Genomic DNA, 27,469 nt, shown 5'->3' with positions numbered 1-27,469 from the left:
AGTGGCATGCACTAGCATGCACTAAGAATAACCACACTCACCCAAAAATTTTATACACGATGTCTGGTATCCCACCACAGGGATATAACAGACCTAAACATGCACCCGCCAGACACCTGCCGCCGACCAAACCCTTTCAACACTGGCAAATAGATCTTGTTGAACTAACACCTGCTGAAATACAGGCTTGTGTGTATGTATGTCTAGCAAATGGACGGAGGCCTTCCACACCACAAAGCAGAATTCAGATACGGTGGCACAGATGCTACTGAGGGAAATAATCCTACGATGGGGGTTACCCAGGAGGGTGTCGAGTGACAACGGCAGTCCCTTCGTACACGAAGGACTAACGGAGCTAACCAAGTACCTGGGAATAGACATGAGAAAACACTGCAGCTACCACCCTGCTAGCGTAGGAGCAGTGGAAAGAGCCAATGGCACAATTAAGGGGGGGAGGGGCTTTCTAAACTAACTCAGGAAACAGGATTGAAGTGTCTGCCGCTGGTTTTGTGGCAGAGCCGCACTAGGCCCCAAACTCGCACAGGCTTATCAGCCTTTGAGATTGTGATTTGAAGACCTCCAAACATGGGAGTAGTGCCGCCGGAATGGGACACACACACACACACACACACTCACACACACTTTGAGCCATGAATATGTTATCCTGCACAAGTTTGTCTCTATTTTGTCTGAGCAGGTCAAAGCTGTCAGAGGTGTCGGAGAATCCACTGCACAAGTTCCAGCCGGGAGACTGGGTGCTGATCAGAGATCCACGTGCTGCTAACAACCAACACAGCTGTGAAGACCAGCGGCCGAGCCACGTGGACACACCACACCCACTGGGCAACACGGTGGGCACCGTGGGCAACACGGTGGCTTGGTGGTTAGCACGTTTGCCTCTCAGCACTGGGGTCTTGGGTTCAAGTCCCTATCTGAGTGGAGTTTCCATGTTCTCCCTGTGTTTGCGTGGGTTTCCTCCGGGATCTCCGGTTTCCTCCCACAGTCCAAAAACATGGAGGTTAGGTAAATTGGCAGTCAACAAAAAAAAATAAAAATTCTCCCTGAGTGTGTGTCTGTGTCTCTATGTTCAATAAAAAGTAGTGTCTGTGTCTGTCTGTGTTCGTGCGTGTGTGTGCTTGAATGCCCAGTGGTGGATGGTGCTTTGCCACTAGGGTCTGTCCTCTCTCCCCTTCCTGCACCCCATTCAGTCCCCCAGGGGGCTGTGGCTTCCGGTAGAGAGTACGCTGTGCGCAATTGGCTGCCGCTTCTCGCCGGTGTGTGTGTGATTGATTGTCTGTGACTTGTACCTGTGTTAAATTGTAAAGCGCCTTGGGAATCTGGAAAGGCGCTATATAAATCGAACATTCATTCATTCATTCATTCACTGCAAAAGAGCTCCAGAGCAGCCGCCAGAATGAGAGTTATGCTGTTGTGGAGGAGGAGAGGTGTGAGGGAAAGAAAGCATGTGCAATGTCCATTGTCACTGCTGCTGCAGTGAAACCAAACCAGCCCTGTCTGGTTTGCCATCCTTTCCACGTGCCATGAACACAAACACTGATCACTTATGAAATGACTTGATAGGAGATTGATAGGTTAACAGGTCAATTCTACAACATGTCTCACGCTATCATTCACAGTGGTAAGATTCCTGATTGGGTAGGTGATTATGTTGCAAGTATGGATCATAGGAATAACGACTGCGACTCGAATTACGAGGTGTCACGAGTCGGCATTCACAACATTCACTCTCCTGTTGAGGGAGAGTGGTGCCTCTGCTCAGAGGGAGCCTAGAAAGGCGATCCTTGGATAGGGCACACCAAGTGCCAGGTTGATCTGGTAGCAACAGCCAGAGACGGATCAACATGCACCATTAGGAGAAATAACCCGTGTGCAAAAGGAGTTAAACCTCCTGTCTTAGCAAGAGCAACAATAAATAAGATCAACAGACTTGCATGGCAAGTTCTGACTGGCTTCTCGTACTGAGACTGCCCTGGACCTGTTGAATAAGGAGGTGAAAGAGATTAGACAGGTAGTGGTCCAGAATTGACTAGCTCTAGACCTCCTCCTCACAAAGGAAGGAGGTATGTGTAAGAAAATCAACGTTTCATGTTGTTTCAGCATTCCAGATTATTATGATAATATAACTGATTTAATTGATCACATGAAGGCCGAGGTTCAAGAACCAGTACAGGCCGATGATTCTTGGTTTGGGTGGATCACTTCATGGCCCATGGGGACACTGGATGCTGACTATGATTTTTAATAATAATTTTGCTGATATTGGGTATCCTGCTGTGTATTTTGTCTTGCTGTTCATCGTGGCTTACTGGCCTTATGCTTCAGCTTTTTCAGCTGGCCTTGCACAACGATAGCAGACTCCTTGAGACGTATGTCTAAGGAAGATAATTGGGACGACCTGGCGACTGGCTGGGTTGTGCCCGATGGCCCTGAGCAGCTTAACTGACTCCAGGGCCTGACTTAAGGTTTCTGGGAAACCTACTAACCTCTACTACCCCCAACCACATAACACACACACACACATCACTGCATGTCTGTTCGGCTCAATACACACACAGTGTCTGTGTTTGTGTGTGTGTGTTGATGTGTAAGTGTGAGGAGTTTTTCTCCTTCTTTCTACAGTCTGTCTGTGTGCAGTATTGGAGAGGAAGGCTGTGCTGTTGGACACACACAGATCTGCGTGCGGAACCTTCCCATTACAGTCATCATGCGCACACACTGCAGTTTGTCCAAGGCAGTGTTCGAAATAGACTACTACATACTGGATACTGCATACTGCACTCAGTATATACTGGATACTGCATACTGGTCCTCGTAGTAGTATGCAGTATAGTTTCCAGTATGCGACAAAAGCAAAGCATACTACGGGGCATACTACGGGGCATACTACGGGGCATACTACGTAGCGTTGCATGATGGGATTGGGGGGGGGGGGGTGTCAGTGTGAGACGCGGTGCCTACCTGACTCTGCTCTTCCAGGGGACCATTTCTTCTGGACCTATGTATCCCCCCCCCCACCTACACCCCCCACACGTACAAAGTACTCATACATTTAGGATCCTGGGGGGCAGGCATGTTATCCAGAGGTTGACGAGGTGGACCTGCTCTCATGGCCTCACCTGTCTCCTCACCACTGTCTGTCCCTCAGTTTTTACTGCACTTTAGACATTGAGGGCCTTTGAGGGGACGGTGGGGACCAACACTGACCAGTGGCCCGGGGCTTTGTCCACGTTTGTCCCAGCACCTGTCCCCTCAATTTTAACTACACCATAGTATCACACACTACCATACATGCATATACACCAACACCTACACACAACACAGCACTGGGGGTGGAGGGGTGGGAAGGCCTTCCTCCACCCATTTCCTGCTCCCTGTCAGGGCGGGGGTGGGTCGCTAGCGCGGGGCTGGGCTGGGGGCGTCCTGGGGCTGCTGCCGATCCTTGCTGGTACAGCCATTTTCTCCCGCCACGTAAGCTGGTTTAGTTTGGACTTTGTCCTTGTCTCTTTTTGTATAGGTGGGTGAATGTGTAAGTGTTTGGGGGGGGGGGGGTGTATATGGGTGTGTGTGTATATATTGGGGTGAATGTGTAAGTACATTTGTGGGTGTATGGGGGCGCCTCTCGGGGGCGTGTGGCGCTGGGGCCTTGCTACTGGCCCGTGGGGGGGGGGGGGGGGGCTCTGTTTCCTCTGGGCCTGCGCTCCTTGGTTGGGGGGGCACTGTCCGGGGTTCTCACTCTCCCGCCTGCTGGGGCGGTCATTTGGGGATCACTGGGAAGTGCGGCCCTGGGACTCCACTGCTCCTGGAGGGGCCGCGAGCGGGTGGGATTCCCGGGTCTTTTTTTTTCTCTTTCATTTATCTAGAGGACTTCAAACGTTCACTGAGTGAAGTTAATGTGGATTTTTACTAAGCTAACACAACTAACTTGGTGGTGTTTGTTGAGTTTGAATTTTGAACTAGGTCGTATTTCAACATATTTTCCAATCGTATAGCTATCAAAACTACCGCTAATTAATCCAACAAGTTGTTTTTCAGTGTTTAACTTTGCTTTGAGTTTAGTAATGTTAGTGCTAATACTGTCGTGGTTGGCAAGGACAATCTACCGATTAAAGGTTAATTAACCGTTATGTGTTAACTGTCCGTTTCGACTTTAACTTTACGTCACTTCGGCAAACTGTTAGGATGCGGACAAACGTTAGCTACCTAGCTAGCTAGATTTGCATAGCAATCTATGTACATAGCAGTTCACAAACATTGCTTCTGGGGCAATTTCTTTAACTTTATCTTAAAGTCCTTTAGCAGAAGCCATGACAGCAGTCACACTGTACATCACATTTTTTACATCACAAAGTGCTGCATCTGTTATTTTAAAACACCAAAGACAGATTGGGCATTTTGTCGTTCTGAAATATAAAACAACCACAAATCATTACTAAGTTTGGCCTGTGGTATTTACATAACAAATTATCACAGACTGTTGTGCATGACATGAAAATGTCAGTTGTCTCATCTACTCGCCATTCAAAAATGTAAGCAGATGCAACTTCATCTTTGATTTCATTAAGGCCAGAGGCTGTAATAGCAGAGCCTACAGTTGTAAATAACTCTGAATGTAATTGGACATGCCAGAAAACAGAGGATGAGTGGAGTGGTTAAGACATCATCATACATGGATATTCTCTGTAATTGGACATGCCAGAAAACAGAGGATGACTGGCGTGGTTAAGACATCATCATACATGGATATTTCTCTGTAATTGCCCTTGTTTGTAGATTCTCTGCCCTCATTACAGCCTCTGAAAGTGAGCTGTTTACAACCGAACAGTGAAGGACATCAATATCTGGATAGTCATTTTTTTTTGTGCTGTTAAATCTTTATCTTTTGGTCCCTTAATATGTACCCCATCATCAATCACACATTCTACTGTGACTCTACTTAGGAAACCTGACCATAAACATGAGCTCACGTTCCTTGTTTTTCTATTGAGTTTTGTATGTCTTGTCAAAATTAACCAAACCCTCCAAACACACCTTTCACCAAACAATATGTAACTGAGATGATTGCAGCCAAACATTCTCTTCGTTTAAGGCAAGACACTACAGGTGAATAGGGTAAAAATGTCATCTAGCAATCACTATGAAACTTACCACATTGATTATTGACATTAAGAGAATTACAAGTTTTCTGAAATGTTATGTTTAATTATGCAACTTAGGCGTTATCTAATTAAATATATGTTAATTTGCATATATTTCAAAAACAGAAATCTGAACAATGCATAAAGTCAGGTTCAAATTTTTTGTTTTGAATTTTGAGATTCTGAATATCTCTTTTTATGAATTTATAAATCAGAAAATACTGTCATAAGTAAAATATAAATATATATCAACTTTCGCCATGTTTTTTAGGCATAAATTGTTAGATAATTCAGGCTATAATGGATATATGAAGAATTCTCTCTGTAAAAACATTTTGAATATAGATATGAATAAACGTTTCATATATGTAAGTGCAAGTGAACTGGAGATTTCTGGCTCAGAGTATAAGAAAAAACTCATGTCGAGAAAATGGCCTTTAAAGATATACATTTTGAAATTTCATGGATTTGTATTGTAAACCATTGTTTACTTACTCAAAATCTAATCATATCATTAGCAGCAGTGATATAGAGCATCCCCAACAATAAAAGTACAAACAACAGCAAAACAGAACAATGTAATGACTAATTTTAACTTCAATAAAACGGAAACACAGCACACACACTGCAACCTGTAGAACTGTCACCCTAGATTGTTGTATGTCTGTCCTGAACATTAGTCACCCAGTCCTGTTTACAACCTAGTCAACCAACCCTGCTCCATATGTAGGTCCCTCATACATTTATGATGATGTCTTTTCAGCTGTTTAGCTGTGCTCAGGTTTGCATTTATGTTTCACGCTGGCGGACGTGTCAGATGTGACAACCTCTGCTTTTGATACTCTGATCATATCAGCTTCATTACATTGACAGTAAGACTGCAGCCACAACCTCTCCATATCAGTCAGCATAGCAGAGACACCTTCACTAAAGGTAGAAATGGCCATATCTGCTGCTGCCTCAACCCTGCATTTACCAATAAAATTAAATGTGTAGGATATCACTACCTGTTCATTTCAGTTTTAATTGGTGTAATATTTTTTTACTTTTACATAAAATAGGTATGTGTTTAAAACTTTTAGTCATAAAACATTGTATTCATTCACTTTTATTCATAATTTGTATTAAACTTAATGTTTTGTCCATTCTGCCACTAAAGAAAAAATCTGTAGGTTATAACTGACAACACATTATTGAAAGACAGGGCACTTTATTAGTCTGTGGATCAGCTTCTTGTCTCTATCTATCTCAACCCTGTCCCATACCTGTATTATTTTTGTAAACCTGCATGTCCCAACCCGAACTCGCGTGTTTAGAGCACCATTCGCATGTTCACTTCAAATGCCACATCTTCCTTGGTTACACCTTGAAGACGCGTTTATGTATATACAGTTTTGCGGTACCCATCTCTCTCACACAGACTGCACTCTAAAAACAAACTGCTACAAAATCTGTGGTCTGATATTAATTTTAAGCCCTGTACCTACGCAATTAGGACAAATTAATACACTAATTAGTTCAAACACGCTTTGCTGTGCAGCGCATCGGTCCGCCCCGCTATCTAAAGTCTACTTATTTCCGAAGGACAGCTTACGCATCGATGCAATGCGTGAAAGCATTTCATTATCTAATTGATTTTTGCAAGTTTCCCCTTGCATCTTCTCGCAAGTGACAATTGTTGTCTTTTCTGAGAAGCTGTTAAAAGAACTACTTTCGGCATTTTTATATTATAAAGATACTGTAAAGCTAAACCAGGAAGTGTGAGCGCATGTGATCGCGTGACGCATCTGAACGAATCACGTTCTCAGAAATTGACACCAGCCAATGAGATGTCAAGCTTGCGTTTAAATCAACCTTTATTCTTTCACGATATGTTGTTGATAGAAAGGAAATGACCATATTTGGACCAGATATACTCGTGCAGGAGAGAGAGAGCTTTACAACGATACCCATGATCAGAGCCGGAGTGGCTAATCGGGAGATTCGGGAGGATTCTCGATGGGCCGGCTCATGTCAATCTCTAGTTTGGGCCGATTGGGATGGAAAAATAATTTTGGGCCGGATTTGCTCATGAAACTCCCGGGCTGAAAAAGTGGCCCACTCTGGCCATGCCCATGATGATGACAGCGTACAGATAACGGAAGCGGTGGTTCATGCTCCGTAAGAATGCTAACTTTTCGTGAAAAATCTACAGGCGCATCCAGATAAAGTGTATATAAATAAACACTTTAATGTTTACTTTGGACATTTTCTTTCCATCAGCTTGAAATAAGACATGTTACGGAATCAAAATAGCCTTAAACCTCAAAATTGACCAGCGCATGATAAAACGATGTATTTGCCTGCCGTGTCTCGCCTTAAGCACCTCTAATAATCATGTTCCCGGTCATAACAGGAGAGTTAAAATAATGTGCCCCGTGCATGTCCAACAGGGAGGAGACCCAGGTCACGTGGGAGAGATTATATCTCTCAGCTGTCCTGGGAACACCTCGGCATCCCCCCAGAAGAGCTAGAAGAGGTGGCTGGAGAGAGGGAAACCTGGGCCTCTTTGCTTAGGCTACTGCCCCCGTGACGAGGGCCCCAGAGGATGAGAATGGGTGGATGGATGTATCCTGAATTTTGAACTAAATGAATGCTGTGTGATGCCGTTTAATTCTCTACATAAGGAAGATCATCCATCTAAGGAATGCCAAAACATGGCCCACATTTGCATTTTACACCTGAGAATATCCCTCTGCAATCTTCACTAAAATGAAATTAAGTAACTAACTTAAGAAGTCAATATTTACAATTTTCTACAGTATATACAAACAGAAACAGTATAGTAAATAACAGACATGTGAACAAGTCACTAAGTTGCAAGTAACAAGTAAGTCTCAAGTCTTCACAATCAAGTCTCGAGTCAAGTCCCAAGTCAATACAAGCAAGTCTCGAGTCAAGTCCCAAGTCTTAAACTTCAAGTTCTAGTCAAGTCACTAGATGTAATTTCAATATTTAACACAATTGATGCAGTTGTTTAGTAGTATATTAAGTTAGTCAGACTAACTAACGTTAGGCATTTGAGCGTTTCGGTTCGCTTCACTGAGATGTCGTCGCAATTGTCGTCGTCCCCCCCCCCGCCCCCCCGAATTATCATTGGTGCGGACCGCTGACACAAGTCAAGTTGCTCATGTGGACCCTTGTAAAAGTTAATTTTCGACTCCTGAGTTATCACATCCCAGCTAGCTAGCTAACTGTTATAGCATTATGTGATATATACATAGCAGAGACTTACTTTTGTTTGTGCAGCCTCAAATGTTGAACAAAGTTTTAAGTGGTTGCATCTCCATCTCTTATCCTGACTCCACATGTCTTGCATGTCGCAGTTCTTATTTTATTGACAACAGCATAATCTTTATAATTGAACTGGATAATTTTTGGGAGCATGTTGCTTGTCCTCTCCGCACAAATTCAACACTGCTGTCCCCCCTACCCCGATTGGTTACTGTAGTGTCTGTGCCTATGTAATACATTTTGTAGTGTTTAAGTTTAAACTAACTGGTCTAAAATTCATTTCTCTTCTTGCTTATGTTCAGTTGAGCAGGACAAAGAGGTTGAAGAATGTGGTTTACATATGGTTTTGGTTTAGGTGAAAAGGGACCCTAGTCCAGGGGTCAAAGGTCTGGTGGGCCCTTTTCGTGTCTCTGTTTAGACTAAGTATTGAGGCCCTTCTCACCCTACTCGTCTTTCTTTATCAATATGTATGATGGTTTACAGATGTGAGGGACTCTACGACTTCTTTGTTTAACTTGTGTATAAATATGAGTGGACATGCAGTGTTCGGGAGAGGAGATTCACATTGGCCCGAGACCTCTCTCAAGCAAGACCTAGGTGCTTGATTTGATGCTGTTCTTTTTTGTAATAAACTTATTATTGACAACTAAGACAGTGTCGGCGGAGACTTCTTCATTCATCATCACAGCATTGCTAAAGAAGAAAATACACCTCAAGAGTTGGCACCCCAGATGGGACCGTGTTGTGGCTGACAGCGCTGCTGACCACCTCTGCGCACTTATTCCTGCACCAGGCCAACAAACGGGTGAGCTGGTTTCTCACGTGTTTTGGGTGTTGGTTTATTCGTAAGGGCTGTTGTGTGGTTGCTGTCTAGTTGCACCGAGAAGAATCATTTATGTGCCATGCTGTGTTGCTGTTAGAGAAACTCTCCGTTTTAAATTTGGGTTCTAAATTTGGGGATTATGGTGGTGCATATGTTGAAATATGGGAATAGAGATGAATGGGAAATAGTGAAGATAAAGGTTTAAAGTTGAAGTAAAGAATAGGAAATGGTTTAAGTGTAGAATAGCGTAACTAGTAATGATAACAGTGTGCTAAATAACACCATGCGAGAGTAAGTTGTTTGGGCCCTTGACTTCTTAACAGTAAGACATGTGTACATTAGTCACTGCATGAAAGTTGGCTTTGTGATATAGTCTGATTTGGTTAAAAGTGTAAAGAGACTAGTGGTAACCCTGGGCCCAGGGCAATTGGCTACTAATAAGCATAAATAGAGGATTAAAGAGGAAAAGGTAAAGAGATAATGAGAAATGAGTTTAAGAGTTAAAGGTTAAAAGTTAAAGGAAAAGCCGCAGATTTGGTTTAAAGCCCTCTGGGAGGCGATGTTAGATGGGCCAAAATCCTGGAAAGTCACTAGGTGAATTTCAGGTCGGTTCAATGGAACTGGTGGTGTAGCATTGAGATTCACTGTAGGTTCCCACTCAACATTAGCTGACGAGCTGTGTTCGAAGCAGCCTGACATTTGAATTGTCTACACTTCATATGGTAGCAAAAATTTTTAATGTAAGAGAAAAGGAAAATGAGAAAAGGAGCGGCTATAAAGCATGCTATTAGAGAGTGTATGAATGAGTCGACTCTGAGTGTTTGAGATTTAGTGGTTTGTAAGTTTATGCCTGGTTTAGGGTTGAGAGTTGTTTTGTGCTTAGAGGGAGAGTTGTCCCTTTGCCTGGGTGTCTGTCTGTGTGTGTGTGCGAGCTGAGTTGGTCTCTCTGTGTGTGTGCGTATCTTGGTGGAATGCCAGATGTGTGTGAGAAGATGAGTGAGTTGGTTTCCATGGATTATATGATTTTATATTAAATAAAGGCCTATATAAATGTTAGTAGTTGAGTTATATGTGATATAGAAAATTTATGAGCCTTTTTGGGGGACTTGAGTTGTAAAAAATAAATTAATTAATAAATAAATAAAAATGCATGAGCCTTCGGAAAGAGGACTTTATGAATAAAGATGAGAACTTATGAGCCTCTTTCCAGGGACTTTGTTAAAATCTATGAGCCTCTTTTGAGTGGACATAGGATATTTGAGTAAATTATATGAGCCCCCAAAGAAGGACATTTATTCTTTGAAAGAAAGATCAGGGAAGATCAGTTTTGTGCACAAGCATAGAGAAACATTTTGTTTTTGGAGTAAAATAAAATAAAATGAAGTTTTTCATGTATGGTATAGAACTTTAATTGAGGTGGATATTTTGTAGACATATGATATATGTGTTGGAAGATAACTTGGCGCGAACTGTGTTAAGCTGCTCAGAGAGTTGAGACATTAAAACTCTGGTCTGTTCCTTTGTTTGTTCATGGTGTGTGTGTCAGAGAAGGAGAAGGAGGAGGGGCCACTGCTTGAGGTCTGCTAACTCCAGCCTGACAAAGGCCAGTGTGTCTACTGACAAACTTTTTGATCAATACCTGCTTCCTGAATATATATGTGTATAATCATTTAAAGTCACTAATGTTGATATATCTAGTCTGGTTTCACATTCAAGCTGTTAAAGGGAAGTTTTCAGTTTGGGGTTTAATAGATGCATCTCCTGTTTCTGTGTATGTAAGATACTACATGCTGTGTAGTCTTTTTATAGAACAAACCTTGGCAACAGATTGACTAGTTGATGCTTCAGTTACTTGAGGCTACTTTGATTTAGACTCTGTAAGGAGTTGTAGGTGAGAGTTTATCTCTATGCATGGTTACTTCTTATTTGAGTTGTATTGGAGATTCATTTGTGTTTATATGGTTTATATGATGAGAATACCATTGGTGATAGTTGGTCTGTAGCTGGAGTCTATGCTTTTCCCTTGGGGTTGTTTTCCTTTCTAGGATATTTGAAGTGCTTTTATTTACAGTTTGATAGAGTGATTGGGAGTGACCAGTATTGTGAATGTACATTAATGTGGTTTGATTCCTCTGGAGTTGGCAAATTGTGTTCTTTTTCTCTTTGATTGCAGCAAAATAGTGGCAAATAAATTTAATAAATTGATTGGTTAATTGATTAGTTATAAAAACTTATTGAAAAAAGGAAGATTAATAAATAAGTACGTAAATAAATTTAAATAATTAAATTAAATTAATTTGAAAAAAGAAAGAGGCAGGAAGTCAGTAAATTTTTAAATAGTCTTAAAGGAGTCTCAGTATTTTTAGTTAGTTTAACCTATAATAAGGGAATCAAGGGAGCTGTTGCAATGTCGGATAAGGACAGTAAAGCGGTAAAAGTACTTACACCTGTTGATGTAGTACAGAAGAATAATTCTTTAGTTAAAGGTATTGCAAAGATGTCAGAGAAATGGAATAAGCGTTGGCCTGATATAGATCAACCATGGCCACTGGAGGGGACCCTTAACCCGGATGTGATCAAAACAATGCAAGTGCTTGTGTCCACATACAAGGCAGGACAAAAGAAGGGTAGGAAAGGTAAACACCGCAAAGAGAAGAGACATGCAGAGCTTGGGTTTCTCCAGTTGTTTGAAAAGGAAGGACAGAAGATGATAAAAGTTGCAAAGGAAAAGAGAGAAAGAAGTGCAGAAGATATAGCAAAAAGTGAAAGAGAAACGGAACGGCTGACGTCAGAAATTGAGACCCCTTTCTCTCACACGGATCTGGTAAAGAAGCCCCCTCCCTATGAGAAGGAAGTGAAGTTTAAGGAAATCTATCCTCAGCTCCCAGTGATCAGTCAAGAAGGCGTCTATAATGTCAGAGATGAAGATGATAAAATAATAGAAACTGGACAAGCAGAGACAATTATCAAGATGTATCCAAGTTCTAAAAGCAAGAAGGAAATGATAAGTCTGGAAACTAAGGGTAAAATGAAGGTTAAGAAGATGGTTTCTGAAGATGATGAAAGTGACCTGGAGGAAGTCAGGGGTGGATATGACCCTGAGGTCAGAAGAATGCTGGAAAGAGCAGAAAGGAAGGGAAACAGAATGTGGAGGAAAGAAGATTCAGAAGATGAAAGTTCAAATGAAAGTGAGAATGGAGACAGTGATGGAGATATTGAGTGTAGGAGTTCTTCATATTCAAGAGGGTCTTGTCTGGAAGGATCTAGTACTGGGACGAAAGAAGACAAGAGGAGAGCCTCAAGGGAGGTTGAGCGACAAGGCTCCCTAAGATCAGAAGCGAAATATGTATTGCGCTCAAGAAAAGGGAAGCAACCTGAGAAGATGTGTCCAGTCATCATTCGAGGGCAGAGTATGGAGTACAAGCCCTGGCAGAATACAGATATGTCAGACATACTTGAGAAGTTGCCTACTCTTCAAGATGGAGCACATCCGTGGATTTCAAAGTTGGAAGAGATCATGGTGGGGACGCAGCCTGCCATAGGAGACATTAAGAGACTTTTGGCCAATCTCCTAGGGGTTCCAGCTATGGAAGAGATCATATTGAAAGCTGGACTGAATAGATATGTGGGAACTGCTGTGAATGATCCTGAGTTGTTTTCTGCAAATAGAGGACGAGTGTGGGGAGCACTGAGAGATACATTTCCGACAAACGTACATCCTGATAATATTCTCATTGAACCACTGGGACAGGAAGAGAACCCAAGAGCCTATGTGTCAAGAGCACATCAAGTGTGGAGAAATGTCACAGGACGTGATCCAGATATGAATCAAATGGAGCAGTCAATCCTGAGAGCGAAAATACAGAAGGGGCTACCCTTACCAGTAAGAAGCAAACTGGCAGAAGTAGTTGGTCTTGGAAGTATGACCAAGGGTGTTTATACAGATCATATAGCCCATCAAGTGGAGCTATACAGGAAGAAAGACCATGACCAGAAAGAAAAAGATCAAGAGATTCTAAGAAAACTTAATCAACTACAGCTGCTGGATAACAAGAAGAAGGAGAGAGGCTAAGTGGAAGGCTTTTGGATTTGATTCTTCAGTGTTACAAATTGCAGACCAATGGGCAGGAAGGAACTTATGGTTTCAGCAATTAACTCATTCTGTAAAATCAGTAAGGAGATTGAAATGTCCATGTGTGGTGAAAGTGCCAACGCCAAGCACATGGCCTTCAATTTTGGAGACAGTACCAGAACCGCTACTTGCTGAGTGTCAGTTTTTTGCGCTATCATGGTTGTTAGTTCAACAACGTTCATCTACAGTTACTATGCTGGCATTGTCTAAGTATTTGTTTAAGCCTAGGTATGATTGCTCTTGGCTGGAAGAGTTGCCATATGTGAATTGGTTTGATGAGGATGATAGTGTGATGACAGCGGTTCCTGATGCTATGGATGTGCAACAGGTAGCGGCTGAAGACTGTTTTTGTTCTAATGCTACGCATAACATACCGGGAAGGTTTATGGGCATATCAGACTGTGATAATTATATGATGGATTTGAGTAATTATAAACGAAAGACAAAAGATGAGTTGCATAAAGTAACTTTTCAGGTTCCACATCATAGACGGGGTATGACATTAATGGTAAAGAATCAAGTTTTGCCTGTGAATGTGACCATAGGAAATTTCAGAGATATTTGGTGGATTTGTGGTGATAAGGCATATATATTTTTGCCGCATGGATGGACAGGATGCTGTTACATGGCAACGTTAAAGCTTCCGTATGAGGTTTTCTCTGTTCAGAGAGGGAATAGATCTGATGAGGTTCACTCTGATGCTGTTTCTGGAGATAGGCCAAGAAGAGAACTAGCACAATTTCATGAGGTGGAGTCCTTCCATTGGAGGATAAGTCTAGGAGAGAAGTGGGGTATAGGTTTATTTCCATGGTATGGTGTAACATTTCTGGCAGATCATATTGATAATATTACTTATACCCTACAGGGTTTTGCAGATGAAACTATAAAAGGTTTTGATTATTTGACGAATACTCAGAGGAGTCACCGTCTGACGCTACTGAAGCATGACATGGCTCTTGATTATCTTTTGGCCAAACAGGGAGGTTTGTGTGTAGCTTTGAACTTAACTGGAGATGCCTGTTATACTTTGATTCCTGATAATTCTGATAATATGACTAGTGTTATTGATGCATTGAAGAACATTAGGGATGCGTTTGGTCCATCTGAAGGAGCTGGATGGTCTGCGAATGCCTGGTTGCGAGAGAGATTAGGATCAATGGGAGCAGCGATGGTTCAGATTTTGATAGCGGTTCTCCTATCATTGTTTGTGATGTTTTGTGGTTGTACGCTGGTGTTGACCTTTGCAAAGGCTATGATATTGAGATGGGTTGGAGTTGTGATGCCTGGAGATTCAGTTCAGATGCCGTTGTTGCAGAGGTCTGATATAGGTGATAACGAGGAGGTGGTGATAGAAGGTGAATTAGTGGAAAAATATCCATTTTGATATTTATTCACATTTATTGTTTTGACATTTGCTTTTGTTTTTTAGTATTCTAGTAGTTTTTAGTACAATAGTGTGTGTGAGTGTGTGTAGGGGGGAAATGGAACAGGTGACTTATAATTTGGAGTGTGAAAGTATGATATGGTGAATTTTGCATTCCATATAGGATTAAGTCTGTGTTTGATGTTTAATTCACATACGTCTGTTGTTTTTGCAAAGATACTGGTTGGTGTTTTTTCTTCCCCTCCAGAACAAATAGTGGGGAAGGCTGCTATGAGGGGTTCAGGAGCTAAAAAAAGGACAATACAGAAGGACTCTGAACAAGGATGCTGAGAGATGGTGTCCAGAGTCCACAGGCTGTCGACACTACACTGAGAGTCAAGCTGCTGAGGAGCTGCAGAGTGACACATCAATATGGTTTCCTTCGTATATACATCTGCATACTAGTAGATTGTGTGATAATATTAATCTGAATAAAGTATAATCATGTGTTTTGAATGTATTCTATGAGCAAATATGATGGTTGATGGTGATATAGAATGATGTTTCTGTTAGTTGGATGAGTACATGTGGGACCTCAGAATGTTTTTTTTTTTTTTTTTCGATGTTAGGGACAGGGGTAACTAGGTAAGGAAAGGTTCGAATTTCAGGTCCGATGGGTCGACCAGCCTGGATTTGAACATTTTGACTTTATTTTCTGAGGTTTCTATATGTATTTGTTAAGCTATATAACTACTTCATTTGTTTGAAATATCTTCCTTTTTCAAATTGGTTGGAGTACTTTATGTGGTCGCCTAGGCAGAGGGGCCGTAAGAGAATTTTCCTGTCTAGATTGTTTGATGGACATTTCAAGAAAGATATCTGCCTGACAGGTTTTTTGCTCTTACACTCCACAAGATGTTGTATTGTTAAGTGTGCTGTAGGAAGCACTGAATGAGGAGTTGTTATAATGTGATGGGTACAAAAATGTATGACATGTAACAAATATGACATTTTCTTGTTTTTCGAGACTGCGTAGTCTCGAAGGGGGGAAATATGTAGTGTCTGTGCCTATGTAATACATTATGTAGTGTTTAAGTTTAAACTAACTGGTCTAAAATTCATTTCTCTTCTTGCTTATGTTCAGTTGAGCAGGACAAAGAGGTTGAAGAATGTGGTTTACATATGGTTTTGGTTTAGGTGAAAAGGGACCCTAGTCCAGGGGTCAAAGGTCTGGTGGGCCCTTTTCGTGTCTCTGTTTAGACTAAGTATTGAGGCCCTTCTCACCCTACTCGTCTTTCTTTATCAATATGTATGATGGTTTACAGATGTGAGGGACTCTACGACTTCTTTGTTTAACTTGTGTATAAATATGAGTGGACATGCAGTGTTCGGGAGAGGAGATTCACATTGGCCCGAGACCTCTCTCAAGCAAGACCTAGGTGCTTGATTTGATGCTGTTCTTTTTTGTAATAAACTTATTATTGACAACTAAGACAGTGTCGGCAGACTTCTTCATTCATCATCACAGCATTGCTAAAGAAGAAAATACACCTCATTACCCTGAGCTGAGCAGTTCACATTTTACAGCACCATTTAATACAAAATGATTGAGTTATGTGATTCTATATTACTTATTTATTATGTTAAAATAAGGATTTCAAGTCTTTTCAAGTCTTAAAGCTCAAGTCCGATTCCAAGTCCAAGTCAGTAAAGGTAAAGTCTAAGTCAAGTCGCAAGTCTTCAGTGATGTTGTTGAGTCAAGTCACAAGTCATAAGTTTAGTGACTCAAGTCCAAGTCATGTGACATAATAAAGAAAATGAGCTGGAGTTTATGCGTTTATATTCCATATATGTCCCATGGACCAAGCTTGAATTCCTCCAAATGCCGGTGTATGCTTTTAAAACTATATATTGTTCTTTGTCAAAGTGATTAAAAGCTTCATATTTTCTTCCAATCATTATATACAGGTGCCCGGTGGGCAAACAGCACAAATTCATGCATACTGTACAATAAATGTGCAAATATTCCAGATAGCAACTGAACTGAACTGAAAAAGAAGTATACAGTCTGAAGGGTAGTACTGAACCCCAAATATGCGCAATTTCCGTGGGTTTAAATGCGTTGTGCTTCTATGGGAGAAAACATCATGCCAGTTGATGACGACCTGTGAGAACTTGCTCTTTGAACACTTGCACATCCGGTACATTGTTTTGGAAGAATATAGTTATGTACATATAATATTAAATATCTGCAGAACTTTTTTCAAGATATTTTGGATATTTTACCTGTCCTTACCTCGCAGTCGCCTTTAAACTGCGGTTATCAGGGTACCCGCGGGTCCTTAAAAAATCTTAAAATGTCTTAAATTTAGTTTTACATATTCAAGGTCTAAAAATGTCTTTAAATGTCTGGAATTTTAGGAGGGGGGGCATTAAATAAGTGCAAACATGCAAACATGGGTAAATGTCGATTAAATGAAGTGGCTGGAGGATGAAAAATATTGTGGCTGGCTGAAACCTTCCAGTGATTCGTATGAGGCACGATGTGAACTTGCCGAAAAAAATTCAAACTTGGTACAATGGGCTGTAACGCACTGGATTCTCATATGAAATCTGAAAAACACAAGCGATATGATAGCACTCGTAATAGTAATATGCATTCGTAATAGTAATATGCATATCGAGTCATTTGCTGCTAACTGCAGTTTAACTGTAAGTGCCAAAAATGATTTGTCTACTGTGTAGTGCGACCAAACGTCCGTATTTCCCGGGACGTATTTCACGTCCTGTTCCGGGTTTTTTTTTAAGTGAGGAAATGTCCTGTTTTTTAAATTACCTTCATAGCACCATTACAATGTAAATGAACAGGCACTAGGGCACTGCACACGGCGCTGTATGTGCCGTAATCCCTGAGCCGCGTCAAGCTTGGTTTATACATGACGCGTCGGGACCGGCGCGATGTTCCGCGTGCTGACAATGACATTATCGCGGTGGCTCCGCCCCTGCGCGAGGTCCCCGCGCGCTGTTGCTTTGCGAGGTCGTGCGCCTCTCGAATTTTTTTACTTTGAGTTTTTTGTAACTGTAATAATTCAGCCTTAAGTGAGGGCAGCCCTGTTCTTAATCACAATGTAGACAGCGTGACTGTCAGTACGCAACATGCAACACGCCCCCCCCCAGTCCAGTATGGTGCTAAACGGTGCAGAACAAGTTGAAATTGAAACTTAGATATTTTAGTTGTTTATAGGCTTTAACAGTGTAAAGGCTGCTTTGCTGAGTTCTCTTAACAGTGCACTTTTGATTATTTGTTATGTAAATACCACAGGCCAAACTTAGTAATGATTTGTGGTTGTTTTATATTTCAGAACGACAAAATGCCCAATCTGTCTTTGGTGTTTTAAAATAACAGATGCAGCACTTTGTGATGTAAAAAATGTGATGTACAGTGTGACTGCTGTCATGGCTTCTGCTAAAGGACTTTAAGATAAAGTTAAAGAAATTGCCCCAGAAGCAATGTTTGTGAACTGCTATGCACATAGATTAAACTTGGTGTTAAACTGGTGCACAATTTATGCCTCGGTCCAGTGTTTTTTGCAACTTTCTCTGGGTTTGTCACATTTATTGTTAAACCCACATGTACTGTTGAAGGACGGCCTTTCCTAAGTCTTCAGGAAGTTCCCTGAAACTCTGCTACACAGTGGAGCTTCACATAATGGATATTAAGCACTATGACCAACATGTATCCTAGGCTTCTGCAGACTTTTGAAAGGATCTGTTTTAAAAGAGTCAGGTGATTCCTAAGGAGATATTCCAACATTTGATAAAGAGTTATGACAGTTTCTTTGATATAGGGAAACTGAAATCTGAGTTCCATGTTTTCAGAAAAAACAATGAAGCAGTGAATAAAACAATGTATTAATCTTTTACATACACTACCGTTCAAAAGTTTGGGGTCACTTAGAATTGTTCTTATTTTTGAAAGAAAAGCAGTTTTTTTTCCAATTTAGCTAACATTAAATGCATTAAAAATACACTCTATACATTATTAATGTGGTAAATGACTATTCTAGCTGTAAACATCTGGTTTTTAATGCAATATCTACATAGATGTATGGAGACCCATTTCCAACAACCATCACTCCAGTGTTCTAATGGTACATTGTGTTTGCTAACTCTGTAAGGAGGCTATTGGATATTTAGAAAACCCTTGAAATCCCTTGTGCAAGTAGGTTAGCACAGGTGAAAACAGTTTTGCTGATTAGAGAAGCTATAAAACGGACCTTCCTTTGAGCTAGTTGAGAATCTGGAGCATTACAATTGTTGGTTCGATTAAACTCACAAAATGGCCAGAAAAAAAACAACTTTCAAATGAAACTCGACAGTCTATTCTTGTTCTGAGAAATGAAGTCTATTCCATGCGAGACATTGCCACGAAACTGAAGATTTCCTACAATGGTGTGTACTACTCCCTTCAGAGGAGAGCACAGACAGGCTCTAACCAGAGTAGAAGGAGAAGTGGAAGGCCCCGCTGCACAACTGAGCAAGAAGACAAGTACATTAGAGTCTCTAGTTTGAGAAATTGACGCCTCACAGGTCCTCAACTGGCAGCTCCATTAAATAGTACCCGCAAAACGCCAGTGTCAACATCTACAGTGAAGAGGCGATTCCGGGATGCTGGCTTTCAGGGCAGAGTGGCAAAGAAAAAGCCATATCTGGCTAATAAAAGAAAAAGATTAATATGGGCAAAAGAACACAGACATTGGACAGAGGAAGATTGGAAAAAAGTGTTATGGACAGACGAATCAAAGTTTGAGGTGTTTGGATCACACAGACGAACATTTGTGAGACGCAGAACAACTGAAAAGATGCTGGAAGAGTGCCTGACACCATCTGTCAAACATGGTGGAGGTAATGTGATGGTCTGGGGTTGCTTTGGTGCTGGTAAAGTGGGAGATTTGAACAAGGTAATAGGGATTTTGAATAAGGAAGGCTATCACTCCATTTTGCAACACCATGCCATACCCTGTGAACAGCGCTTGATTGGAGCCAATTTCATCCTGCAACAGGACAATGACCCAAAGCACACCTCCAAATTATGCACAAACTATTTAGAGAAGAAGCAGGCAGCTGGTGTTTTATCGGTAATGGAGTGGCCAGTGCAGTCACCAGATCTCAACCCCATTGAGCTGTTGTGGGAGCAGCTTGACCGTATGGTACGAAAAAAGTGCCCATTAACCCAATCAAACTTGTGGGAGTGGCTTCTGGAAGCATGGGGTGAAATTTCTCCAGATTACTTCAGCAAATTAACAGCTAGAATGCCAAAGGTGTGCAATGCTGTAATTGCTGCTAAGGGAGCATTCTTTGACCAAAGCAAAGTTTAAAGTAGAAAATTATTTCAAATAAAAAAAAAACATTATCCCTACCTTGTCAATGTCTGGACTATATTTCTATTCATTTTGCAACTCATTTGATAAATAAAAGTATGAGATTTCAGGGAAAACACAAAATTGTCTAGGTGACCCCAAACTTTTGAACGGTAGTGTATATTTACATTGTTTTAAGATTGTCATTATAAACTTGATAGTTTACCAAGGTTCTCTACATAAAATTTCAAAAGAGGTCATTTTAATGTTTATACAGTGTGGTTTAACTCTGTTGAGAATGATACTTCATTGGTTCATCAGAGTTTGTTAATTGTTTGAAGTACGCGTTACTTTGATGTTATTCAAAGTAAGCATATTTGTGTGCGCATGCGCTGTTCTGTGTGACTAGGGGTGTGTGTGTGTGTGTCTAGGGGTGTGTATGACTACGGGTGTGTGCGTGTGTGTGTGTGCAGGTAGGGGACGAGGGGTTTCCCTACAGTGTGAGTCAAGGTCATGTGCCTGCGCTCCAGTGTGTGTGTGTGTGTCGCAGGTGGTTAGGGTTATACAGCTCCGGAGAGTCAACATCAAAGAAGATCAAAATAAAGTTTTAATTAAACTTATCAAAGCAAAATATCAAAGCACAGCTTAATACTCTTTGATCGCCTTGAGTAGAGGTCAACCTGTCACTTGACACGTGCGGACTTCTACTTTATATATGACGCTGCTTCAATATTTATTACATTTATAAAGCAGCTCTCATATGCCTGTTTGTTGATGTTTTATGTTTACTTTTTGACATGTAAATAAAATGCACAATTACTTAATTATATTTTGTATATTTTGAATTTACTTCATTTTAAAGCATAAAATGTATAGTTTAGGCAACTTGGATACTAATTATTAACTGAACTAAACAATTGTAGCTGGAACAACATAAAACATTTTGTTGGACTCACTAGGTGTATTTGGTTAATATATAACATTTTGTTGACTCAACTTATTTTCTTTAATAAGATTGAATTCTGTAGTTGTCAACAGAACTTAAAATTTGCAATTTGCAGAGCTTAAATTAGACCTGAGTGAGACTTGAAATTTTTTACAGTGTACTGTGGAAAACCGTTTACACACATGTGGGCTGAGACTTAAGTGTTGCTGTGTGTGTTGTGATAGTTGCGAATCTCATCACTGAAGAACGGTTCTCAGTGAGTATTTCCATCTGAGTTCACACCAAAGAGGATCAGGAACCTTTTGACCTTTGACCTCATAAGGGTGTCTGATGATCTGATATGTGCTAAACAGGAGAAGCCGCTCCAGTTATGATGAGATACTGATTTCAGAATTTAAACAGGGTGTCATTCTCTCAGGAGAGGCAGAAAGGAAAACACGGAAGAGAGATATTGACAAGGAGGTGATTGACAGGGGGTGGGGCTAAACGTGACACACAGAGATCAGAGTGGTCACATCATGGTCACTTTTGCAGACACATCACCAGATGGTGAGTTGTTATTCATGACTGTAAATCACTGTCCAACCACCAGCTGTGAGTTTATGTGTGTGTGAGACCTGATTATTGTGCCATGGTGCAGGTGAAACCAGTATGTGGTGAGTTGTGATTGGTCATGGTATGCTTTACATGCTTCTAGGCTCTCTCTCTCTCTCTCTTTCTCTCTCTCTCTCTCTCTTTTTCTATTAATAAATTGTGTGGCTCTCCTTGTGAGTTGAAGGCAGACAGTCCTGAAGGTCTCGGGCCTGTAGATAAGGGTGTGTCTGGCGTCAGAACTTCACCATCTCTCTATCCCTCTCTCTCTCTCTCTCTCTCTCTCTCTCTCTCAATCTTGTGTTAGATGAAACATATGTGAATCTCTGTTCTTCAAACAACATTATGTAATGCAGATGCTAAAGTCAGTAATTGTATTGGTTATGCATATTCATGACTCATGCTGGACTGTGTAGTAGAATTTACTCCAACACATTTTTATTCTAATTCAGCTGTTTCTATTGTTTGTGGGAGGGATCAATAACCCCAGTACAGAAACACCATACAGTGAGATACAGTGAACATCTGTGTGTGTGTGTGTGTGTGTGTGTGTGTGTGTGTGTGTGTGTGTGTGTGTGTGTGTGTGTGTGTGTGGGTGTGTGTGTGTGTGTGTGTGTGTGTGTGTGTGTGTGTGTGTGTGTGTGTGTGTGTGTGGTGTGGGTGTGTGTGTGAAGTTAACAATGTCTTTAGTCTTATTATGATTTTGTACTGATTCTTTGGGAAACTCCCCCCAGTGCTGTAATGTGTTTATGAATGAAAATACTCACTCAGCTTTTCTGGATGCTGTGACCACTGGCAGCAGTTTCATTAGACATTTCTCTGATGGTTCATATTTACTCAGGACAAACTCATCCAGCTCCTGTTCTGAGTTCAGCAACACAAACACCAGAGCTGACCACTGAGCAGGAGACAATCTGAGTCCACTGTGATGACGATCACGTCCTCTGTTCAGATATGTTTGGACTTCCTGCACTAGAGAATGATCATTCAGTTCATTCAGACAGTGGAACAGATTGATGGATTTCTCTGGAGAGGGATTCTCCCTGATCTTTTTCTTGATGTACTTGACTGTTTCCTCTGTGCTGTGAGAGCTGCTTCCTGTCTGTGTCAGTAGACCTCGTAAGAGAGTCTGATTGGACTCCAGTGAAAGACCCAGAAGGAAGCGGAGGAAAAGGTCCAGGTGTCCATTCTTACTCTGTAAGGCCTTGTTCACTGCTTTCTTAAGGAAGTCAGACATTGTCAATCTGTTAAAGAGTGTTTTCTTTTTCTGTTCCAGCACATTTGTTTTGTTGGAGATGAAGGAGAGAAATGCATATAAAGCAGCCAGAAACTCCTGAACACTCAGATGTACAAAGTTGAACACCTTCCCCAGGTACAGTCCAAACTCCTTTCTGAAGATCTGGGTACACACTCCTGAGTACACTGACACTTCTTTGACATCAATGTCACACTCTCTCAGGTCTTCCTCATAGAAGATCAGGTTGCCCTTTTCCAGCTGTTGGAAAGCCAGTTTTCCCAGTGCTAAAACAATATTTCTGTACTGCTGAAAATCAGCGTCAGTTTTGCCATGGTACTTTCTGTCCTTGTGTTTGATCTGAAAGATCAGGAAGTGTGTGAACATCTGAGTCAGAGTCTTGGGGATCTCTCCACTCCCTGCTTCACCCAACATGCTCTCTAGAACAGTGGCTGCAATCCAACAGAAGACTGGAATGTGGCACATGATGTAGAGGCTTCTTGATGACTTCATATGTGAGATGATTCTGTCAGCCAGGATCTGATCACTGATTCTCTTCCTGAAGTACTCCTCTTTCTGAGGGTCACTGAACCCTCGTACCTCTGTTACCAGGTCAACACACTCAGGAGGGATCTGACTGACTGCTGCTGGTCGAGAGGTTATCCAGAGGAGAGCAGAGGGAAGCAGATTCCCCTTGATGAGGTTTGTCAGCAGCACATCCACTGAGGTCGACTCCATTACATCCCACAAGTCCTCATTGCTCTGAAACTCTAGAGGAGGTTGACATTCATCCAGACCATCAAAGATGAAAATGACTTTATAAGCATCACAGTCTATTAACTGTAATTGCTTTGTTTCTGAGAAAAAGTGATGAAGCAGATCCATCAGACTGAACTTTTTCTCCTTCTTTATCAAATTCAGCTCCCTTAAAGGAAGTGGAAATATGAAGCAGACGTCCTGATTGGCTCTTCCTTCAGCCCAGTCCAGAATGAACTTCTGCACAGAGACTGTTTTCCCAATTCCAGCAACTCCTTTAGTCAGCACTCTTCTGATGGGTTTGTCTTCAAAGAGGTCATTACATTTAATGGGTGTCTCCTGTGTTGCTGGTCTCCTGGATGCTGTCTCAATCTGTCTCACCTCATGTTCATTATTGACGTCTCCACTCCCTCCCTCTGTGATGTAGAGCTCTGTGAAGATCTTATTCAGAAGGGTTGAGCTTCCATGATCTGGGAGTCCTTCATAAATTTTTTTATATTTCTCCAGTAGTTTGTGTTTGAGCTTTTCTAAAACAGAAAACAACAGAAACACAAGATGACAGTAATTTTATTTGGTTATTGTGATTTTTTATTTTGGTTATTGGTTAGTGCAAAAAAAAGAACGAAGTGATAACTCCAGTCTCGGGGAAAATGGAGGATTTAAAGGATAAATTGTACCAGTGCAAAACACATGGCATAATCCAAATAACCAGCAGTCAACTGGTACAAAGACAAGACATATATAGACAAACGACCCTCAGGTGGTGGGATCCTAATAGGCCCCGCCCACTTGAGGGATGAACACAACACCACAATAACAGGACAACATGAAATACTGCCGCTGTGGCCAGCAGGGGGCGTCCGCAACATGACAGATATTATCTCTGGCCCACCTTTAAAACACCTTTATTCAGTTTGCACTAAAACTACAATGAACTATGCCACCCTCAGATATGCTGATAGTAAATAGTAAAAATTTATTTATGTGACATCAAGATTTAAAATCTATATGGTCATGGTCTGGTGGTTAGGGAACTGGTCTGGTGACCGGAGGGTTGTGGGTTTGATTCCCAGGCCAGTCAGTATTAGTTGGTGTTCTTGGTTGATGTTTGATTTGTCTTTGTATGTCTGTAAACTTTATGTAGTTTTTTATGTTAAATTGTTAATGAACCTCGTTATAGTCTGCAGTTGTGTCCAGCCTCCAACAACAGTGAGTACTCAGAAAAAATACATTCATAAGCATCTAAATAAATCTAAATCTAAAGCAGGTTGTGTAAAGGTGTAATATGTATTCCTACCTAAAGGTGTGACTGGGTGGAATTTACCTGCTGGACTCTTAGCAGTCGACTCTTCACATCTGTGTCCACCTGTGAGAGGAGACGTCAGAGTAAAGCACACAAAACCTGCACAAACCTGGTCATCCTTAACTGCAGCTTTACCTCTGCCTTTCTCATCAATAAAGCTTGTAATTATTGTTCAGCCTTCTAACCTATTGTTCTATCCTAATGTCAGATTCCCTCTTTGTATTGTGGAATTGAAACACATGAGTCAGTGTGAAGGTGTTTGAGATGTCATGTTGTTGAGCTCAGTTACCTTCATGTTTGTCTTGTCTTTGTGACATCATGTTCGTCCCTCTGGTGGGTGTAGCCCATTAGGGAACCCGACACCTGAGGATCTTTTGTCTATTAATATCTAGTCTATGTACCAGTTGACTGCTAGTTATTGTTTCCTTAATTTGGATTATGTCTCGGGCTTTATGTTGGTGCACGTTATTCATTAAATCCTCCCTTTTCCCTGAGGCAGGCATGATCGCTTCCTTCTTATTTTGCACTTCCTTGCCTGTCACACTAATGCTGTCATCATATTAAGTCTGATGCTGTGATCAAATTAATTTCTGAAATATTGTGTTTAAATAGTAAACATGATTTCATCTGTATTATTCTCACTGTGTTTGGTCCTCAGGTCCTCAGCCAGCTGGTTCTGGTTCATCTTCTTCAGCATGTCCACTGTGATCTCCACAGCTCCATCTGGGCCATATTTCTGCACCATCTTGTCCACAGTGTCATGTTCGTCTGCATTCTCCAGATGACCTATTGGGATGCGTTTGTCACCTTCCAAACTGTTAGTCAGATGCCACCGGAAGTTCTTCAGTTCCTTTGACTTTAGGTCCTCTAGAACGGACAGCAGTTCTTCTGGAATGTTGGCCATCCTGCACCATTAAAGACAACAGACACCAGTTTACTGAGGAGACCAGTGAGGACAACAGACTCCAATTTACTGAAAAGACCAGTGAGGACTACAGACTCCAGTTTACTGAATGTTCAAACATGTTCAAATAGACATGTTCAGACATGTTCAAAGTTCATGTTCACAGGGCAGGGATGGTGAGAGATACTTCACCATGGTTTCTCCTCCTCCCATAAGTCTTGGCAGTCATGGCCTAGTGGTAGGGAACTGGTCTTGTGACTGGAGGGTCGTGGGTTCGATTACCAGGCCTGAGGCCATGACTGAGGTGCCCTTGAGCAAGGCACCTAACCCCAACTGCTCCCCGGGCGCCGGGCTAGGGCTGCCCACCGCTCTGGGCACGTGTGATCCACAGCCCCCTAGTAATCACTAATGTGTGTGTGTGTTTTCTGACTGCACAGATGGGTTAAAAGCAGAGGACAAATTTCGATTACGGTGAAAAATCACAATTGACAAAAATATGGCACATTTACATTTTATTGACATTATGTTATTGTAATAGGAGGGGCTGTAGGAGGCAGACACACATGTGAGGGAGAACTGGGTTTATTGTTCAGGCTTTCATGATTGACATGGACATCTTCTTTTAACTTAATAGATGAAACATGGAGGGCATGAGAACGACACAGCATACTGATACCAAGACGAGTAAATGAACACGTGAGAAATGAGACAGAACTAAAATAAACAAAACATGAAGCAATTTGAGAAAACCTCAAAGACTAGACAATACACACATAAATACACTTGGGCATAGTTTGGGGAAGCATTTACATTTAGCAAAATTTACATTTAGCAAAATTATCATTTAGCAGACGCTCTTATCCAGAGTGACTTACAAAGTACTTTGCATCTGTTCACAGAATTCATCCTAGATAGGTCAGAATTCAACATCCCCTTGATCCAGACTATTACTAAACTACAGGAATCAACACCAGTACCTCATATTACAAACCTGTGAATAATGTCTAGATCTGTGTTCAACAGGATGCTCAGAGTTTCCAGAGTTATAGCATAAAACATTACTTAATGTCCACACACACACACACACACTCTACAGTTTCACTGCAGCTTGTCGGCCATTTACTTACTACACACATACCTGTACACAGTCTCTGTTTCTTCACTGGAGTTCTCCTGTACACACAGTCTCTGTTTCTTCACTGGAGTTCAATCTCAGCAGTAATCTGGCTTTCTTTGCTTTAGAAGGAAACAACCCTGCATGAGCAAATTGACTCGTTGGATCACAATCATAGAACACCTCATTAGCCTCATGTAAAAACACATCTTCCTGGGTGTGGGTGTTTATGCTTCTCTGCTTAAACGTTACACTACTGTCTCCTGTGTCTACACCCTGGTGCCCTAGGGCTGTCCACCGCTCTGGGCACGTGTGATCCACAGCCCCCAAGTAATCACTAATGTGTGTGTGTGTGTGTGTGTGTGTGTGTGTGTGTACTGACTGCACAGATGGGTTAAAAGCGGAGGACAAATTTCGATTGGGGTGTAAAAATCACAATTGACAAAAATATGGCACATTTCACATATACAGCTCTGAAAAAACACAAAGACCACTGCAAAATTATCAGTTTCTC

The 27,469-nt window shown here is 41.4% G+C and overlaps 1 protein-coding gene across 8 annotated transcripts in view; it reads right to left on the bottom strand.

Annotated features, from left to right (window-relative positions):
- Window positions 1–27,188, bottom strand: part of LOC143487827 (NACHT, LRR and PYD domains-containing protein 12-like) — a 91,379-nt gene extending 64,191 nt beyond the window's left edge. For 7 of the 8 annotated variants that reach the window (XR_013124388.1, XM_076987051.1, XM_076987049.1 and 4 more), the window contains exons 1-4: window positions 26,980–27,188; window positions 25,580–25,842; window positions 24,932–25,000; window positions 22,412–24,161 (exon numbers count right to left, since the gene is read on the bottom strand). Coding sequence is in view for 7 of the 8 variants with exons in the window: in XM_076987051.1 (XP_076843166.1) it covers window positions 22,412–24,161; window positions 24,932–25,000; window positions 25,580–25,841 (2,081 nt within the window). In the remaining variant the exon portion in view is untranslated. The remainder of the gene's footprint in view (window positions 1–22,411; window positions 24,162–24,931; window positions 25,001–25,579; window positions 25,843–26,979) is intronic. The other variant, XM_076987045.1, reaches the window with a different exon arrangement.
- Window positions 27,189–27,469: the final 281 nt, after the last annotated feature.

Source organism: Brachyhypopomus gauderio, unplaced genomic scaffold, assembly GCF_052324685.1.
Source record: "Brachyhypopomus gauderio isolate BG-103 unplaced genomic scaffold, BGAUD_0.2 sc50, whole genome shotgun sequence".
NCBI classification, from domain to species: domain Eukaryota; kingdom Metazoa; phylum Chordata; class Actinopteri; order Gymnotiformes; family Hypopomidae; genus Brachyhypopomus; species Brachyhypopomus gauderio.
This window is presented reverse-complemented; position numbering and strand designations above follow the sequence as displayed.